Source organism: Protobothrops mucrosquamatus, unplaced genomic scaffold (genome assembly GCF_001527695.2).
Source record: "Protobothrops mucrosquamatus isolate PMUCROS unplaced genomic scaffold, P.Mucros_1.0 scaffold1645, whole genome shotgun sequence".
NCBI classification, from domain to species: Eukaryota; Metazoa; Chordata; class Lepidosauria; order Squamata; family Viperidae; genus Protobothrops; species Protobothrops mucrosquamatus.
The window spans coordinates 127732-146360 of record NW_015387804.1 but is presented as its reverse complement, the minus strand read 5'-3'; the positions used below and the strand labels follow the sequence as shown (position 1 = coordinate 146360).

The following is an 18629-nucleotide window of genomic DNA, read 5'->3' as shown; positions in this document are numbered from 1 at the left end:
AGTATTCAGTTCTTGAAGGCATTAAGTGAGACGAGTGTTGAAACAGCAACAAGTTTATTTAACTCTGAACAGAAGCAGCTCAAATAGCTGCTGTGCAGCTACTTATATGGTTAGCCTCCAGGCGGCAGACAATAGGTTTAAAGTAACAGTTTCCTGCCCAAAACCTAATTACCAGCCTGGAGACAGCAAGTCTGGCTTAAGTAACAGCAGCCATTACATAACAACAGAATCTAGGTCAGACATTCAAACAAGTGATTAGACATTAAGCAACTGATTCAAAACAGTTGTGACCAATACATTACATAAACCATCCCAACATTTTTATATTTCTCATGTCAAAAAACAAAACACAAAGGAAAAAAGAAAGAAAAAATACTATGTTACTTAAGGGGTTCATCCCTTTTAAACTAATCTTCATTTATATCCAAAATCTTTCTATTTCTTTAACCATATTCAAACAGATGTTTAATTGTTAAATATTCCCTTTGATAAATCCCATCATCTAATTTCTTAATTTTCACTTTAGCCTTTTTTTTGCCAAACATCTTTCCTGATCAATATGCTTCACTGAGATAAAGAATCTTTCCATAATCTTAAAAATGTTATTGCAGGTACAAAAGGCAAAACAGGTAAGATGTTTTTATAGGAAGGTTTCACCCCTTTGTATTCATTGAAAATCTTTTTCTTTCTTTCTTTCTTGATTTTATTTATCATTTTTTACCTCTCAAGTTCTCGTACTTCTCCTGGCAGAATCCATTTTGTCAAATCTTTTTTCTTGTCCTCAAACTTATTTTGTAATCTTAGAGTATAGGTTACCTTTTCCATGTCCAGTATTTCCTGTAAATTTTTTCCATCTGGGTTAAGTCATACTTTCTTCTATTTTAAGTTCCTTCTTCAAATCTCTCTCCTCTGTCTTGTATTCAGTTGTCTGTTTTTTATGCTCACTCTTTTTATTTTCTGAGAATTTTTGTGTTGTAAAGTTAAATTGGCGATGTGTTCATTTATATTTTCAAAGCTATTTTTAATTTCCTCGTGGTTTGAGATCATTGTTGTTTGGATTAGTTGCAACATAGCATAGATCTCCTTCTGGAAAGTATTTGTTTTTTCTTGGTATATTCTTTCTGCAGATCTCTGGTTTTCCATGATAGCTAAATATCAGGATTTTCCTTTCTCTGCAGACAGCTTTAGAGTCACAGTTAAGTTGGTATTTGTAATCCAGAAAGGTCAATTCTTCTTTTTTAGAGTTCATAATTCTCACTTTGTAAATAGCCCAAAATGTTTTCTTTCTTTTTTGTCACAGCTGTTCTCTGTTATTAAGACATTAAATGTCACCAAAACCAAGTGATCTTTTCCTGGGTTTTGCCAGTCCCTGTAATAAAGCAACTGCTGTTGTATATTTTCATCCACCACTAGATGTCAGCACCAGTCAGTAATAGACAATTGTTTACTTTTATTTTCATGATTTAAAAGGAAAATCTTAACAGATTCCACCGATTTCAAACTTACCAAATTAAGTCTTATATTCATTTCATTTCAGTATATTTCTGTCCCCCCTGAAAAGTTTAATTCACCGCCTCCATCTGAAGGAGTGTGGGGCAAAGATCTCTCCCCCGCTTCTCACTTTCAGAGACTTTTTGCTTCTTGGCGCTTTTCTTTTTTTTTCCTCCAGGAAATCAATTTTCAACTAGAAGAGAGAAAATCACTGTTCTTACTCAGTTCCAAAGGGCAACTTCAGGCCCATTTAGGGTCCCCTAGCAGGCAGAAATCGGGCATAGGGTGCGGAGCCCCGCAATCCCTCAGCTGCTGAATTACTGTGCAAAACCTGAAGCCACTACTATTCAGTCTTTATTCTGTATATATCTGAAAGCTACGTTTTACAATTTTAAATAATTTTAAAAATAAGGATGCTTTTAATAAAGAATTAGTAAAAATTAATACCAATAAAGTTACTACTAGTGTTCATATTTCTATTTGCTCTGTGCTTGTTGACTATACAATTATAACTGTTCAATCAATCAGAATAGAGCTGGAAGGGACCTTTGATAGCCAAATCTGGCCCTAGGTTCTGCCTCAGTTTATCTTCCCATTAAGCAACCGAGTTGGAAGATCATTTAAAAACAGTTTATTAGAGTACTCAGATAAAGTGTTGTCTCTCTATGAAAAGGAGAGAGAACCTCAAGCCCCATGTTACATTTGTTTTTATAGTTAGCACAACAAAGAAAAATGAAAGAGGAAAGTTGATTGGACAGGATAAAAGTAACCTCCCCTTTGCATAGGAAATCAGTTACATATAGTCAAACATGTTACATATTTGTATCCCACAATATCTCACATGTTCATTAAAATGAGGTCTGACGTCAGAAGGGGCGTAATTGTAAGGAAAAAGGTTGTTTAGAGTTCACAAAAGAAATAAACCAGACCCCAATTTGTACTCCAGCCTGTTTATCAGTTTAGGAATGTTAAAAGCTAGTAAACCTAAGCATCATTTTAAAAGAGAGAAAATAAATCAAATTAAAATCCAAAACAACTGTGTTAGTTAACAAATTACAAAATCCATGTCATGTGCCCCTCATCTTGGAGATCTTCTAGTTCAGCCCCCTGCTCAAGCAGGAGACCCTATACCATTTCAGACAAGTGACTATCTAGTCCAGGGGTAGGCAACCTTGGCTCTTTTATGACTCGTGGACTTCAGCCAGCATGGCTGGCCCAGGAATTCTGGGAGTTGAAGTCCACGAGTCATAAAAGAGCCAAGATTGCCTACTCCTGGTCATGTCTCTTCTTTAAAAACCAAGTGAAGAAGCACCCACAACTTCTGAAGGCAAGTTGTTCCACTGGTTAATTGTCCTCACTGTTAGAAAGTTTCTCTTTAATTCCAGGTTGCTTCTCTCCTTGATTAGTTTCCATCCACTGTTTCTTGCCCTGCCCTTTGGTGCTTTGGAACATAAACTGCCCCCCTCCTCTTTATGGCAGCCTCTCAAATACTGGAATATTGCTATCATGTCCCTCCTAGTTCTTTTCTCTAGACTAGGCAAACTCAAATCCTGCAACCGTTCTTCATATGTTTTAGTCTCCAGGCCTTTAATCATCTTAGTTGCTCTTCTTTGTACTTTTTCAAAAGTCTCAACATCTTTTTTGTAATGTGGTGATGAAAACTGGATGCAGTATTCCAGGTGTGGCCTTACTAAGGCTTTATAAAGTGTACTAATACTTTACGTGATTTTGATTCTATGCTTCTGTTTATACAACCAAGGATTGTATTAGCTTTTTTGACTGCTGCCACACACTGCTGACTCATGCCAACAGTGTGCTGCTGCTGCCAAAAAAGCCAACACAGTGCTAGGCTGCATTAACAGAGGGATAGAATCAAGATCACGTGAAGTATTAATACCACTTTACAATGCCTTGGTAAGGCCACACTTGGAATACTGCATCCAGTTTTGGTCACCACGATGTAAAAAAGATGTTGAGACTCTAGAAAGAGTACAGAGAAGAGCAACAAAGATGATATGGGGACTGGAGGCTAAAACATATAAGGAACGGTTGCTGGAATTAGGTATGTCTAGTTTAATGAAGAGAAGGACGAGGGGGGACATGATAGCAGTGTTCCAATATCTCAGGGGCTGCCACAAAGAAGAGGGAGTCAAGCTATTCTCCAAAGCACCTGAAGACAGGACAAGAAGCAATGGATGGAAACTAACCAAAGAGAGAAGCTACCTAGAACTAAGGAGAAACCTCCTGACCGTTAGAACAATTAATCAGTGGACCAATCTGCCTCCAGAAGCTGTGAATGCTCCAACACTGGAAGTTTTTAAGAAGAGATTGGACAGCCATTTGTCTGAAATGGTATAGGGTTTCCTGCCTGAGCAGGGGGTAGGACTAGATAACCTCCAAGTCCCTTCCAACTTTTTTGTTATTGTTATATGTTTAAGTGATCATCCACTAGGACTCCCAGGTCCCTTTCAGAGTTGCTGTTTTTGAGCCAGGTTTCACCTAATCTGTACTGGTACCTTTGGATTTTCCTGCCTAAGTATAAAACCTTGCTTTTTAAATTTCATGTTGTTGGATTGGGCCCATTGTTCAAGTCTGTCAAGATCTTTTGGACCCTGAGTTTATCTCCTGGGAGTTGGCTATTCCTGCTAGCTTAGTGTCATCTGCAAATTTGATGAGTTCCCCTTCTATTCCCTTTTAGTGACTATAATCCACTTGTGTATATCTGTCTTAACATATGGAACTCTTTTAGAAAAAGCAAGCAGAAATGTGTCCTATCTTTGGGGTATAATTTTTAAAAAAGAACCTATTATATTTTGGGTCATACAAAATCACTTAGTACCACACTTTATTTAGGTAAAATGATAGCATTTTAATAATTCAGGCTTAATCATCCAGAATAAGACTATACTCAATATGTGCCTTCAGGTTCCAAAGGCACAAACCATTGATACTACTTTTTGTTATATAAAGACATTTCAATTTATTTCCATTCAAAATCTATATATTATGAGATAATGGCTAGGTGAAGGAAGGGAGAAAAAATTAGGGCAACTAAATAGGCTGATATTGCAGAAGGCATTTTATAAAAGTTATTCTATATTTAGAAAGTATTTAATCTGTGATATTAAGCTGTTTTCAGATTATCTGTAAGAAAGAAGACAGTCTATAAACTTTCCATCCTGACAAGCCTTGTGTGAAAAAAAAATTGTATTTCCTTACTTAGAATCTTCATGGGAATATTTCTCCAAATAGATGATAATATAGATTTAAATTTTATTTATACTCATTCAAACAAAGAACAAAAATAAAAAGAATGCATAATTCTCATATTTTGTCTTATAGCCTTTGCCAAAAGAGTATCACTTTGGTAATAATTTTGGATATGTGGTAGCTTTCAAGTCCTTTGATCAAAATGATTGGAAAAGTGTTACAGTTCCTCAACCTGATATTGGTCGGTATGTTCATAAGGATGAATCAATGCTTCCTTCATCAAAGTATCAAGTAAAGGTGAAAGCATTTAATAACAAAGGGGAAGGACCTTTCAGTCTTACTGCTATTATCTATTCAGCAGAAGATGGTGAGTAAAAATTCTGTGATGAAAGTTAAGAGTAGGTTTTGATAAGCTTGCTGCAATGTACTAAAAAGAATTCTCATGTAAACAGTCTAATTCTTAAGATCTGTTTCCAAGTATAATTAAGTTGATCCAACCAGCCTCTTTAGCACATTGGCTGCCCACATATCATCTGAGTCACTTCTGACCTGTGATATCAGAGCAATCCATTTTTCTTGGATGAATTGCAAGTAGAATGAGCCCAAGGTTATCTGCCATGAGAAAAAGCAAATTTCAGGAAAGCACATGTTATGATAATTCACATTTTAAGTACGGCATTTCCCCGAAAATAAGACCCAACCAGAAAATAAGCTGTAGCCTGATTTTTTTTAGCGTGCTCCTAATATAAGCCCTACCCCAAAATAAGCCCTGGGGGTGGGGGTGGCCAGCACAGGAGATGGTGAGTGTATGTGGGCTGACGGTGTCCGGCAACAGCCACAGTCCATGTAGCACAGGTAAGTCCGAGTGCTGCGACCACCAGGCCGGCCCTCCAAGCAGAGGTGCGGAGGGGAGGCAGGCGATCCCGACATGCGGAAGCACTGGCAGCAGGTGGAGGCCAAGGCACGAGGGGAGGCAGGTGATCTGGAAGCACTGTGCAGCCGCCTGACTCATGGGAGACTTGTGGAAGGCTCACGTGGCAGCACTGGCAACAGGTGGAGGCCGAGGCATGGGGGGAGGCAGGTTATGCGCCGCCCACTCTGTCCCACCGTCTCTGGGCTTGCCTGCCCATGTCTTGGCCTCCACTTGCTGCTGCGTGAGCCTCCTACGAGCCAGGTGGCCGTGCGGCACATCCAGATTGCCTGCTTCCACCCCATGCATCTGCCTCTGCCTGCTGCCGGTGCTGCCATGCAAGCCTCCTGCGAGCCAGGCGGCCACACACTGCATCCGGATTGCCTGCCTCCCCCCGTGCCTCTGCCACTGCTGGTGCTGCCACACGAGCCTCCCGTGAGTCCTCCCATAAGGCAGGCGGCCATGCAGTGCATCTGGATTGCCTGACTCCCACCTGCACATCTGCCTCCGCCTGCTGCTTGGATAGGTAATCAATTCACTTGCACTGTGCGGGCTGCACAGCCACAGAGTGCGCGGCCAAGGACTGGCAGGCTGTGGCTGCTGCCGGACACCATTGGTTTCTGCGTGCTCACTGCCTCTTGTGCACATACCGAAGGGTGGAGTGCCCGGCCAGGCTGATCACCCTGATACCGTGTTTCCCTGAAATGCATCTTTGGAACTAAAAAAAAAAAAAAAAAAAGACCGGGCCTTATTTTCAGGGAAACATATACCAAATATATACCATATAAAGCAATGTATTATAAAAGTTTCAGATTGTTAGGCCATCTCAGGTTAATTAACATTTCTATGTTAAAAAAACATCAATTTCCTGTTATTTTACTGAGCATTTAGTAATGTAAGCCAAGCTTCTGCATCTCTGATAGTACACTAAAATTCTAAATTTAATAAAATCACTAGTATAAAATGTTAATTTAAATACCTTTTCATACACGATTATTCAGTTTTATTTGAAAAGTTTCATCCAATATATGTTTCCTCTGAACAGTAACCACTTCATACATATTTGACTGAGTGCCCAGTTACAACATTAAACATATGAAAGGGTTTTTTTTAAAGCTTTTATGTTGAAGCTTGCTAAAAAAGATCTTCAAAAGAGCATTGATCTTTGCCTTACCAATGAATTTGTATAGACATTGGACTGCCTTCAATGAATTGTGTTTACAAGCCCAATAGGTTAATATTTTTTTAAAAAAATTTAAACAGAGCAACATCTGTTTAATTCAGTTAATTTTGAATTAATCAAAACACAATAACAAGCAATTCAAAAACTAGTTTTATGTATGTATGTATGTATGTATGTATGTATGTATGTATGTATGTATGTATGTATGTATGTATGTATGTATGTATGTATGTATGTGATGAATGACCTGGTAAAGTCATACTCTCAAAACTGAGATACCAAAACTGTTTGCATTTTTTTCTGTCAAAAACAAAAAAGAAACCGCACATTTTAGGCATCTGGGGAAATTTGCTAATTGCAAGAAACCTAACCACGACTGGACATTCAGTTACATAATTTGGATACTAAGAAAGAAGATAATTATTAATTTGATGCCTAATGTAGTTATTTTATAAAAAAATCTACTATACATCCTTTCCCTGAAATATACTAGTACTTTGATTCTTTATGGTATTAATGAGAAACTATGTGAATCAGGATTCTTTGTGAATTTATATATTCACACATTTTTATTTACATACAGTAGGTTTGGTATTTGATGATTTTAAATGGTTCATAAATCTTTTTTCAGAGTTCAAGGCAACTTGCTTAAGTAAAAACAAAATGAAAGATAAAACTGAAAATATTGCCATAGCTAAAAGGATTATGCAACAATTATTTAAGCACATAATTTGTATTGCAAATGGTAGATTAAACCATAAAACATTACTATGTAAAGTATTCCATTTGAATTAATTTTACTATTGTAAAATGCATATAATATGGGGGAGGTGAGAGAGAGAGTGTGTTCTGGAGGCTACCTGAACTAGCCTCTGCAGTTTTCTTGCCAAAATTTCAAAAACAGTTTTCCATTGGTTCTTCCTAGGGCTGAGAGAGAGTGACTGGTCCAAAGTCACCCAGATGACTTAATCTGGTGTAGTTACTAAAGGCACCAACTAGAAACTGGAAGAAATATTGACCATGCTGCCAAAGAAAGCACCAAATTAAATAATTGGAAATCCTTGATTATTTTACTCTATATTACTCAGAATATCAGATTCACAATATTAATATTCCATTCAATTTTTCAGCTCCTACTGAAAGACCTAGAAATGTGAAAATAAAAGTTCTGTCATCCACAGAAGTATCTGTTTCCTGGGAACACATTTTCAATCCAGCTGTTACTGGCTATGAGGTGAGCTTAAAAATATATTTTCTTTTACTAATCATACCACAAGATACAAAAGAACTGAACATGGTGTTGTACTCATATTTATTTATTTATTTTAAACTTTTTATTAATTTTCCGATGTTACAATTATATCTTTGACAAACAACGTGGTGTCTGAGTTACAATAATTCCATTACATACAAGTATTATCAATACAAATCTCCAACTATTACAGCCAATATTTCCTCTCTTTTCCCCCTTAATACATACTGTCTCTTGTTTAAATTAGTATACTTCTTATTCTATCCATCAGCTACTTAATAGCTTTCTTACATTTATCAATACTTTTATATGTCTTATTTATTTTAACATTCCATCTTTTGGACCATCAATAACCTTATGAATTTTCCCAGCTTTAATTTTGCGTTGATATTTAAATTAAACATTTAATATTTATCATTTCCAAATTTTTTAAATGACCCCAATTCCCCCCAACATTTAGTGTTCCGGATACATATCTTATCTATCTCACTTCTATATCAACAGATTAGTAATACAATATAATATTTTTATTTTCATTATAATTTCTAAATATTATAAATTCCATAACCAAAATTTCTCCCATTTCAGCATTCTTCTTTATGTCCACTTTCTCATATTTAAACTTATAATTTTTATTCTTATCACTACATCAAAACATGTTAATTACATTACATCATTCTTAACATATATATATCTTAATCACCTTTATCTAACCTTTATAAACAACTCAATATTTCAATTTAACTGTTGATATTTATGCATCTAGGTTTTAATTAGCCAACATTTTTCTTTATCTTCTCATCATAACAATATCTCGTATTCAAAATATGGGTCTTGTCTACTTAAGTATATTCTATTTTAAATCTCCTAAATATGCCCACACTCCCTTCTTCTTCAGTCTTATTCTGGCTTTTTTTCTTTGCCAAATCATCTTCCATGTTCTTGCTTCAGAGTCCTCAAAGATGTCTTGTATTATTGTATATATTATGTTATATTGAGATGACCATCCAGTCGCCATTTCTGGAAGGCTGAGGGGTCTGGCAGGACTACCAGGTCGTCTCTTTATTTTCTCCTCTTGATGTAGTTGTCCTGAACTGTTTATCTTTTCTTCCATCTGTTTCTCTCCTTGATCTTCAAATTCCTTCTGATTTATATAGCAGGTTTTTTCCTCTATCCATGTTGTCAGATTTTTTTCTGAATTTTCTATTGTCTGTACTTGTTGGGCAGTTAGGTCTTCTGTCATAATATTTAATTGTTCAATTTTTTTCTATTGTATTCTGTATAGATAGGTTTTTAGCTATAGTCAAAATCTGAGTTTGCATATCTAAGACGCTTTCTGGTTTTCCCCCGAAAGCTCTTATTTCATCGCCAGCTTTAAGAAGAGTTTGGTAAGTTTGATAAGTTATTTTCAACATAGCAATAAATTTGTTTTCGCATTTCTTCCATAGGAAAGGTCTGTTCCTGGTCTTCCATAGTGATAAGTTGAATTGAAAACTTTCACAGTTTTTCCCCCAGTAAATAAGAAACAGAGTTAAAATTCTCACAGCTGGTGTTCAAGGTTACTACATGAATCTTATCTTGTTTTCTAAACTGTCAGCCAAGTCTCTTTTCTTTAAGAATAATAAATTGCAATTTCAGGTTTAGCCACAAGATGTCACCCCACTGTTTAAGGAATTCCTTTAAATCTCAAAGTTATTGTAATCTTTTCGGGGGGGGTTTCTTCTATTTTAAGAGGAAAAACCCAGACTTTTGAATGAAAATAAAAAGTAGATAATCAAAAATCTTTTAATCCACAAGCTTTAGGAAATAAAGTTCCAATTGGGATCCAGTTATTTTTTCAATGTTTTCAAAAAAAAAAAAAAAAAAGCTCCCCTATGTATTCAATCGCTGCTGTTTCTGGAGGGAGGGCTAAAATCCCCCTTCCCTTTCCACAGAGGAAAAAGTACTTTAGCAGATTGAATAGGTACAAAAGCAATTAGGATGTAAGAGAGGCTGATCTCACCCAGTCCTTTCCATGCTGCTTTGAAGTTGCCAGATAGTGAGTGTGACTTCGGCTGTCTGCAGCCTAGGGACGAGCCATATTTCTATGGCCGGTCCTTTCATTCGCTGGTTTGGAGGGATCGACATCTCTAATGGGAGAGTTGCTGCTCTCCCGCGATCCAGCGATAACCCCTCCTTGCTGGTCACCTCTTCGGGATGACTTTTGGCCCTTTTCAGAGCCCCCCAGCGATGTGAAACTGAACGGGGAGAGAAAGTCTCCCAGCCATCCATGGTGGCCGCCTGGCAAACCGGAAGTCCCTCATATTTATTTTTATAGTCAGGAAGTGTATCTGAGTTTGAAAGAGATTATAAATACAAGAAATAAATATAAATAAATTGTCAAACAATTACCAGAACATGCAATAATGGTAAGTACCAGTAGTTCTTGACTTATGAACAGAATTAAGCCCAAAATTTCTGTTGCTGAGACATTTGTTAATTGTTAAGAGAGTTTTGCCCCATTTTATGATCTTTCTTGCCACAATTGTTAAGTCAGTCATTCTAGTTGTTCTAAGTTAGTAACATAGTTGTTAAGTGAATCTGGTTTCCCCATTGACTTTGCTTGTCAAAAAGTTACAAAAGGTGATGATCACATGACCCCAGGACACTGCAACCATCATAAATATGAGTTAGTTGTCAAGCGACTGAATTTTGATCATGTGGCCATGGGAAATTCTGGAATGATCGTAAACATAAAAAACAGTCATAAGTCCCTTCTATTCAGGACATAGCATATAAGTGTTGCTTGAGCATGGTCCACAGTATTATCTGGGACACTACACATCCTCTTCACGACCTGTTTTCCTTATTACTTTCTGGGAGGAGGCTTCATGGTATCCAAAGCAGAACATCCAGATTCAGTCATGGTTTTGTTCCATACAGTATCAACCTTGTGAACTCTCAAGCTTCCTCTTTCCACTATGTATTCAAGATGGACGGTGATTAATATTTATATGTATTTATATATAAGGGTGTAGGTATACACATGTATGCATGTAGCATGTCTATATGTGTTATGCATGTGTACACTTTTAAGAGCAAGCAGCAGAATTTCATTTTTAATGGGTGCCAGTGTGCCCACAGTAAAAAATGATAATAAACATTATCTAAAAGAAAAGTTACTTGTAATTTCAAACCATTGTAAGGACTATTTGTACTACTACAAAAGGAACTGATTCTGTCAAAGTAAAATTAAGTATTTCAGAAGGCAGAAGGAAGATACCTCTTTAGATTTACAAGAAAGCAACACCAGGATTTCCTTCTCTTGCGTGGAAGTGATTTGAAATAGTGTTATTTGATGATAAGAAACAAGTCCTATGTTTATTTAATATTGCATTTGCTAAAACTTCCTTTGCTTTGTTTTTTCTTTTAAACCTACACATAGTTTAACATACACCAAACATATCTAAATCAAGGTTACATATATGTAATGGGAAATAGGAAAGAGATGGATCTTAAAATCAAAATGACCAAGACAAGATTTCGGTAATATTGGCAATTACAGTAGGGAAACTCCTTCACTTAAACCTGATAAAATGAGAATCATTGGGCATGTGAACCATGCTGAACTGCTCCTAAATCTTAGATTTGTAATAAATTGTGAAACTGCTTCTTAATAACTTAATAAATAGTATAAATAATTACAATGATTGTATGACTCTCTCCATTGAGAGGGATAGCAAATAAATTGGAATTCATAAAACATGACCAGGATGGCAGAACAGATTGCTATTTAGAATGGACGGTTTCTGTTTTTTAGAGTAAAGTCTAAAAGGAATATCCTACTTCCCTCTGATTATCTTATTTCTGTCTGATGGAATGGTTCCCTTTTTCACATAGTACAGATAGTCCTTGATTTACAACAGTTCACTTAGTACACGTTGAAAATTACAACTGCACTGAAAAAGTGATTTATGGCTGATTTTCACACTTACAACCATTGTAGCATCCCCATGGTCATGTGATCAAAATTCAGATGCTTGGCAACTGGTTCATATTTATAATGGCTGCAGAATCCTGGGGTCATGTGATCTCCTTTTGCACCCTTCTGACAAGCAATGTCAATGGGGAAGCCAGATTCACTTAACAACAGTGTTACTAACTTAAAAACTGCAGTGATTCACTTAACAACTGTGGCAAGCAAGGTTGTAAAGTGGGGCAAAATTCATTTAACAATTATCTCATTTATCAACAGAAATATTGGACTCAATTAGTCGACTACCTGTATAGAGTGTTCAGTGTCTATACTGAAGGAAGCACTGATTTCAGGCTGAAATGGATATACTATTATTCTTTATTCAACTTCCTAATTATTTTATATGTAGTGCTAATTATAAGAATTCTAGTTCTTATACTTCAATTTATGTATTTACCTGATGTAGTATCAACTATCAAAATCCTGGTGGCCTACAATAAGAACAAATTGAAAATGGAAATATTAAAACTTAAATTGCAATATTAAAATTGTTCAAATTGCAATGGAAATAAAGCAAAATAAGTTGGATTAATAATTAAAATTAACAGTTATAATCATTTAAATGTTTGTAAAAAAATTGGTTTAAAGATCTTGTCAAAAGCTAGTAAACCTGTTTAGACCTCTCTACTTTGCAAGGAACACAGAATTACAGTAGTGGCCAAAATTGTGGAAACCTTTTGGGAAAAGTGTATAGTAGAAATGCCACCTTTGGTTAAGTTTCCACCATTTTTTCTTCTAATTTCTTTATAACTGTAGCCTTGTTCACTTAATAATACTATTTTACATCGCTTTCTGGGCAACCAGTCAACTCTTTGCACCATTACTTTAATTTTATTACGTTTTACAAGCTCACTAAATGAAAAAACACAAAAAAACCCAATCAACTTGATAGCGATCATATAACACACTGACAAATGTCCTCCTCTCAGCTTCAATACATGACATCAATAACTAAATCCTACTATGATCTAATTGGCTCATTGCCAAAACAAGATAACACCTGATTAGCTCTCTAAACACTCATGCTCATTGGCTACAATCAGATGAAGGAAAGCTACCTGATATCAATCTAAGCAAGTTGTGCTTCCTTTTTCTGGTTATTTGGCTATAACTTTTCATAGAATACAGTACAGATAATTGAACAAACTATGTTGCATTATATTCTTGATTAAATTATCTTTCCATTGATATATAATGTTATGGTACTACTCCCAAAAAAGTGGTGTTATTAGCCATCAAACCTCAAAAATACTTTTCCCAAAAGGTTTCCACAATTTTGGCCACTACTATAGGTTGCAGTTGAATGAGTCCAATCTTGAAGCTACCAGAAAAGCTTGAACAATACTAACCTCCAAATCTCACCAGTGGCTTCAGATAGTGGTGGGATTCAGCCAGTTCGCACCACTTCGGTAGCACCAGTAGCTAATTTTTGGTTGCCCAGGCCCAGAATGGACTTCTGGAAGCAGCATCCACACAGAGAACCAGTTGTTCACATATTTGAATCCTACCACTAGCTTCAGATAAATATTGAAAAGCATTTCACAGAATGTTGTCTTGAGGAATGCCACAAAATAGTTCCCATTTTGAGCTGTCTTCATGTAACCATCTGAAAGCTTTCTAAAAGATAGGAAGGGAACTTCTGCATAAGCTGTATCTCCTATCCCAAAGTCTTCCAGAAGCTTCTGGAGGATGCCATGGTCAATAATATCAAAGTTTTTGAAGATTGAAAAACAAACTATATGGATCCTCAAATAAATATATTCGTCAACAAAGGAAGTCTCAAAGCCTTAGCATGCTGTGGAGTCTGTATGGACTAAACTATAAATATATGCTTTGTATATAGCGGAGCTCAGTTGAAAAGCCATTACTCTCTCACTCATGTTACTCAATCATAGGGAGAAAGAGGGAGACACTTCCCTACAATTCTGAAAACTACAGAATGGGCTTCTTCAAAAGAGTTTTAATATTTTCTCCCTTAAACAGAGAAGTATTTATGATATTAACCAATGCACCTCTAATAATTTCCCAACTAGAAATTAAAAGCCAGATTAACCAAGGAAGCAGAGAACAAGTGGTACAACATACCTCTCCAAGTAGCTTGTTGACAACTTTGGATATCACAAACTGAAACTGATCCATTCTCACTATTCAGAAGAAATTACTTGACACTTCCATAGTTGACATCTAGACATGCTAAATGCAAAAGGTTTATCTACAATATATAAACTTTTTTCTCCTATCAACCTGCCAAAAGCCCATCACTTCTGAGATTAATAAATCCATAAAATATTTTAAAAGTATACAGGTAGTGCTTGAGTTATGACCACAATTGAGCCCAAAATTTCTGTTGTTAAGTGAGTTTTACCCCATTTTACAACCTTTCTTGCCATGTTAAGTGATTCATATGTTAAGTTGTTAAGTTAGTAATCTGGAATGAAAATCACTTCCCTTTGACTATCACTTCCCAGTGTTCTATCTTTCTTTAGGAAGCCTTTAGTGACTTTTTCCCAATTGCTCCAGATTCTTGGTTTGGGAAAATCCCCAATCATTGTGCTCATGCACAAATGTACATATACCCTTCTAACAAGGTCATAGTGACTCCTCTAAAAGGATTCCTCCAAAAGGATTCAATCTAAATAGTGGAGTTACAGGGAGTGAATGGAGTATTTCAGAAAAAAAATGTGTTTCCAGTTTCTCTGGCCCAAAGGTACTGTTTAAAAGGCAAATGGACTTTCTTGGTTTTCCCTTGAAAATGTTTTGCTTCTCATCCAAGAAGCTTCTTCAATTCTGAAATGAAGAAGTTTGTTGGATGAGAAGCACAACATTTTCAAGAAAAAAAACGAAGAAAAACCAGTTGCCTTTTGAACAGCAACTTTGGAACAACCATGACCAGGATGACTGAGAATCCATAGATACCAGTTTTTCTATTTCTCCTGCTGAGTTAGTTCTGAAATAATTAGGAGTAATTATATTTCCTTTTACATTTGACCTTTTTTTTTCATTTTTACAGATCAGTTACTGGTCCAGCGGTGAAAAAGAAATAGCTGCAAATAGAGTGCAAGTGAACAGTCAGAATTTTTCAGTAATGTTAGAAAACCTGAAACCTTATACAAAATACTATACAAAAGTAGCAGCTTTCAATGCAGCTGGCATTGGACCTTACAATTATCCTTTGGATTTTGTTACAGAAAAAGCACGTAAGCATCTAAAGTAGAAGATGGAGATGAATAGTAAAGATAAGGTCAGATGGACATAGAATAAAGGAGACTTATATCTGTAGACTTAATCAGACACAATTTGTCTTAAAACTCTTTGCTCAAGGATGAGCTCAATGTAAAATGTCCTAGGAACTTCAAATATTCCATATCTGGTTGTGGATATTGTAATGTTTTAATTACCTTAATTTTTTTCATATGGAGTTGCCAGTTTGTGTAAATGTACTCAGTCATTGTTGATAAATTATACATATTGGTAGATACACAGACCTCTGGTGTCAAGTTGTTAGATCCTGTAACAGTAACATCTTGGCTGCAAAGTTTTGCTTCTCTATAGATCACTGTGACATGGTCTGCAAATGCTGGACAGTAGCTGCATAACATTTGGTGACAATTTTTAAGCAAGAGGTATCTATGAATAATTGTATAAATCAGAATGGGAAGTAGATAGTAGATGATACCATTGGTGAATTTTACTTGTGGACATAAATAAACAAATGTGTAGGAATGAGAAAATAATGTTTGTAAAATTTAATTGTACTGGTTAGAATAAAGAGATGTACTATTTTTTTTAGCTCCAAGGCAGCAACCAAGAATTATTGATGCTGTAAGGTCCGGTTCAAAGTACATTATCACATGGGAGCATGTTAAGTCACAGTCCAATGAATCTACTGTGAAAGGATATAAAGTAAGATTGATATTTAAGTCTTTTGGGCCTAACTGAGTAATATTGGTTGTTTTGTTGCTCTATTTGAATTGTGTGTTAGTAAAGTAAATTGCTATTTAAAAGGAAGAAAGGTGATATTTAAGAAAGGATATTTTAGACCATAAAAAGCAAAGTTAAATTTGGTACCAGTGTATACAGTAATCTTACGTAATTTCCCTCAAGATCTATTATACTGATAATTCAACTAATTCTTAGAAATTCTCTTCTAATATGAGCCATAACAAGATATAAAAACAGCTATAAGGCAGAGAAATACACCTGTGTAGTTCTTATTGTCTTACACAAATAAGTGTGCCAATCAATCAACTTTTGTATTAGTATCTACTATGTTCAGAACTGATTAATCTACTGTATGATGGCATGCATGTTGCTTCTTTTCAGTGGTGGAAAGAAGAAAGCAGATTGGAGATCAGTGTAGGCCGGGGTGCTGGCTGGGGAATTCTGGGAGTTGAAGTCCACAAGTCATAAAATTGCCAAGGCTGGACATCCCTTGCAGTGTCTAAGTAGTGATCACTAACTGAGGAAATCTATTTGGTACTTTCTTCATTTCAGCAAGAAGGAAACATTAGAAATAATGGTCTACAGAGCACAGAAAAAGAATGAACCATAAAGGAGACAGGACATGGTTGCTTCCATCTTATATAGTTCTTCATATGAAGTGTGGAAGTGTTGCTGTTTACTTCTCATAACAGTAATTGGCTAATGCTGTATGCCTATAATACCACTACTGTTTCCTATTCCCTGTGATCATATAAAGGAAATTAATGATTGGATTTCCTGCTTACACCATAGAAACAACAGAAAATGTAAATATACAGGTTACTTAAATATAATTAGCTAATGTTCTCTCTCTAAGTCTTAAAAAGGGAGTGGGAGCTTTTCACTTTTATTTACAAAAATGTATATAAAATGGATAATCATATTGATTCAAGACAGCATTTATAAATATTTTGCCTTGATTTTTTTATAATGACCTGGACTATTAATTTGTTGTGAACTTACCTTGCTATGATATTTTTTATTATTCTCTAAAAGGTGCTCTATAGACCAGATGGTCAATTTAATGGTACACTCTTTAAGACTGGTAACCATTATATAGAAGTTCCTGCACCTGTTAAAGGTCAGTACATTGTTGAAGTTCGGGTCCACAGTGAAGGGGGAGATGGAGAAGTAGCTCTTGTAAAAATTCCAGGTATGTCTATGAAAAAATGAAACTGAGTATGAAAGATGTTATTTTTTCTATATTTTTCTATATTTTAATGTTAGCTAAGTTTAAGGTGTTTTAAATGTGTTTCCTTGTGTCTTTTATATCCGATGGAGATAGTTAGTTAAGAAGTATGAAATATAAAAATAAATAAATAAATATACACAGTAGTCATTTATTTTCAAATCATTGAGACAAAAATGATTTTATTTGCTTTCTAGTTGTTCAAATAGTAAACATATCATAAATATACATTTGTGGTTGAGAGAAGCAAATTATCCATTTCTCACAACAGTCCCCTTCCCCAAATCTTGCTATTCTTCCTTATTTTGGGGCTGTTCCTAGAAGGGACGAACAAAGAATGCTGAGGGTGTAGCCACCAGTAATCCCACAAAGTGTGAAAGTCATCCTAGCTAAAAGAAGTAGTCACCTATATTGGGCAGCAGTATAGAAGGTATTGGAGATGGATTATCACTTTAGGGGCAATAACAAAGGCATTATTTCATACTACATGGGATAAATTACTTTACTTTACTTTACTGAGAAAATCATATGAATAGATTATAAAATAAGTGATGATGTAATGTTGGATGATAAGCCCCCAGTTTTGATAGGGGTCCACATTCTACAGAGGATCTTTCAGAGTATTAATGGTGTAATAATGGTTAGATTTAAATCTTGACAATGTTCTGCTGCTCCTGATATTCAGGAAAAGAAAATCCAAAGCTGACAATTTGATATTGATAGTTCATTATTGATATTGATATTAATCCTGGTACAGTCACTCTTCTCAGCCCTAGAAAGAAGGAAAAGGCAAACCACTTCCCAAAAATGTTGTCAAGAAAAACAAACTGCAGGAGCTTGTCTGTGTACTTGTCAGGAGTAAAATCTAATTTGAAGTCACACGGAGGCAAAATGACGAGAAACATGAATATAAAATATTTACAATATGACAAGTTTTAGCAAATAATTAGAGAATATCTGAATATCACCTTTCAGAGAAGACAATTTGGGAAAGAATCTTTAGAACATCTCTGTTTTACTTGTAGTCTTGCTTAATCTTCAGTCTTTTATATAAAATGCAAACTTGTTTGATTTTCCAGGAGCTGCTGCTGGAATATTCCCTAGCTGTCTTGGTTTATTGTTGCCTGTTCTTGGTATCCTTACCTTTTTGGAATTCTGAATGTACCGGAATATGTCCTCAGTTTAGTGCAAAGGACTGAACCTAAAAGGAATTCAATTCTTTTTTTATTATTTCTTGAGGCATCGTCCTAAGCCAAATAAATTACACTTCCAAGTAAATTATCTTCCTGACTTAACTATGGACTTCAAGAATTGAGACACCCAGAAACTCCTTCATCAAGCAACTCAAGTTTTGAAAGTTTTTAACATGTTCAATTATGCCTTATGAAACACTTGTGC

General features: G+C 35.6%; 1 protein-coding gene across 1 annotated transcript in view; it reads left to right on the top strand.

The window, feature by feature from the left end:
- The window catches only part of CNTN1 (contactin 1), a 173608-nt gene extending 155212 nt beyond the window's left edge, over positions 1 to 18396 (top strand). The window contains exons 17-22 of the mRNA XM_015822697.1: positions 4834 to 5068; positions 7925 to 8028; positions 15072 to 15258; positions 15852 to 15964; positions 17039 to 17195; positions 18311 to 18396. Of these exons, the coding sequence (XP_015678183.1) occupies positions 4834 to 5068; positions 7925 to 8028; positions 15072 to 15258; positions 15852 to 15964; positions 17039 to 17195; positions 18311 to 18390 (876 nt within the window). The 3' untranslated portion in view covers positions 18391 to 18396. The remainder of the gene's footprint in view (positions 1 to 4833; positions 5069 to 7924; positions 8029 to 15071; positions 15259 to 15851; positions 15965 to 17038; positions 17196 to 18310) is intronic.
- Positions 18397 to 18629: the final 233 nt, after the last annotated feature.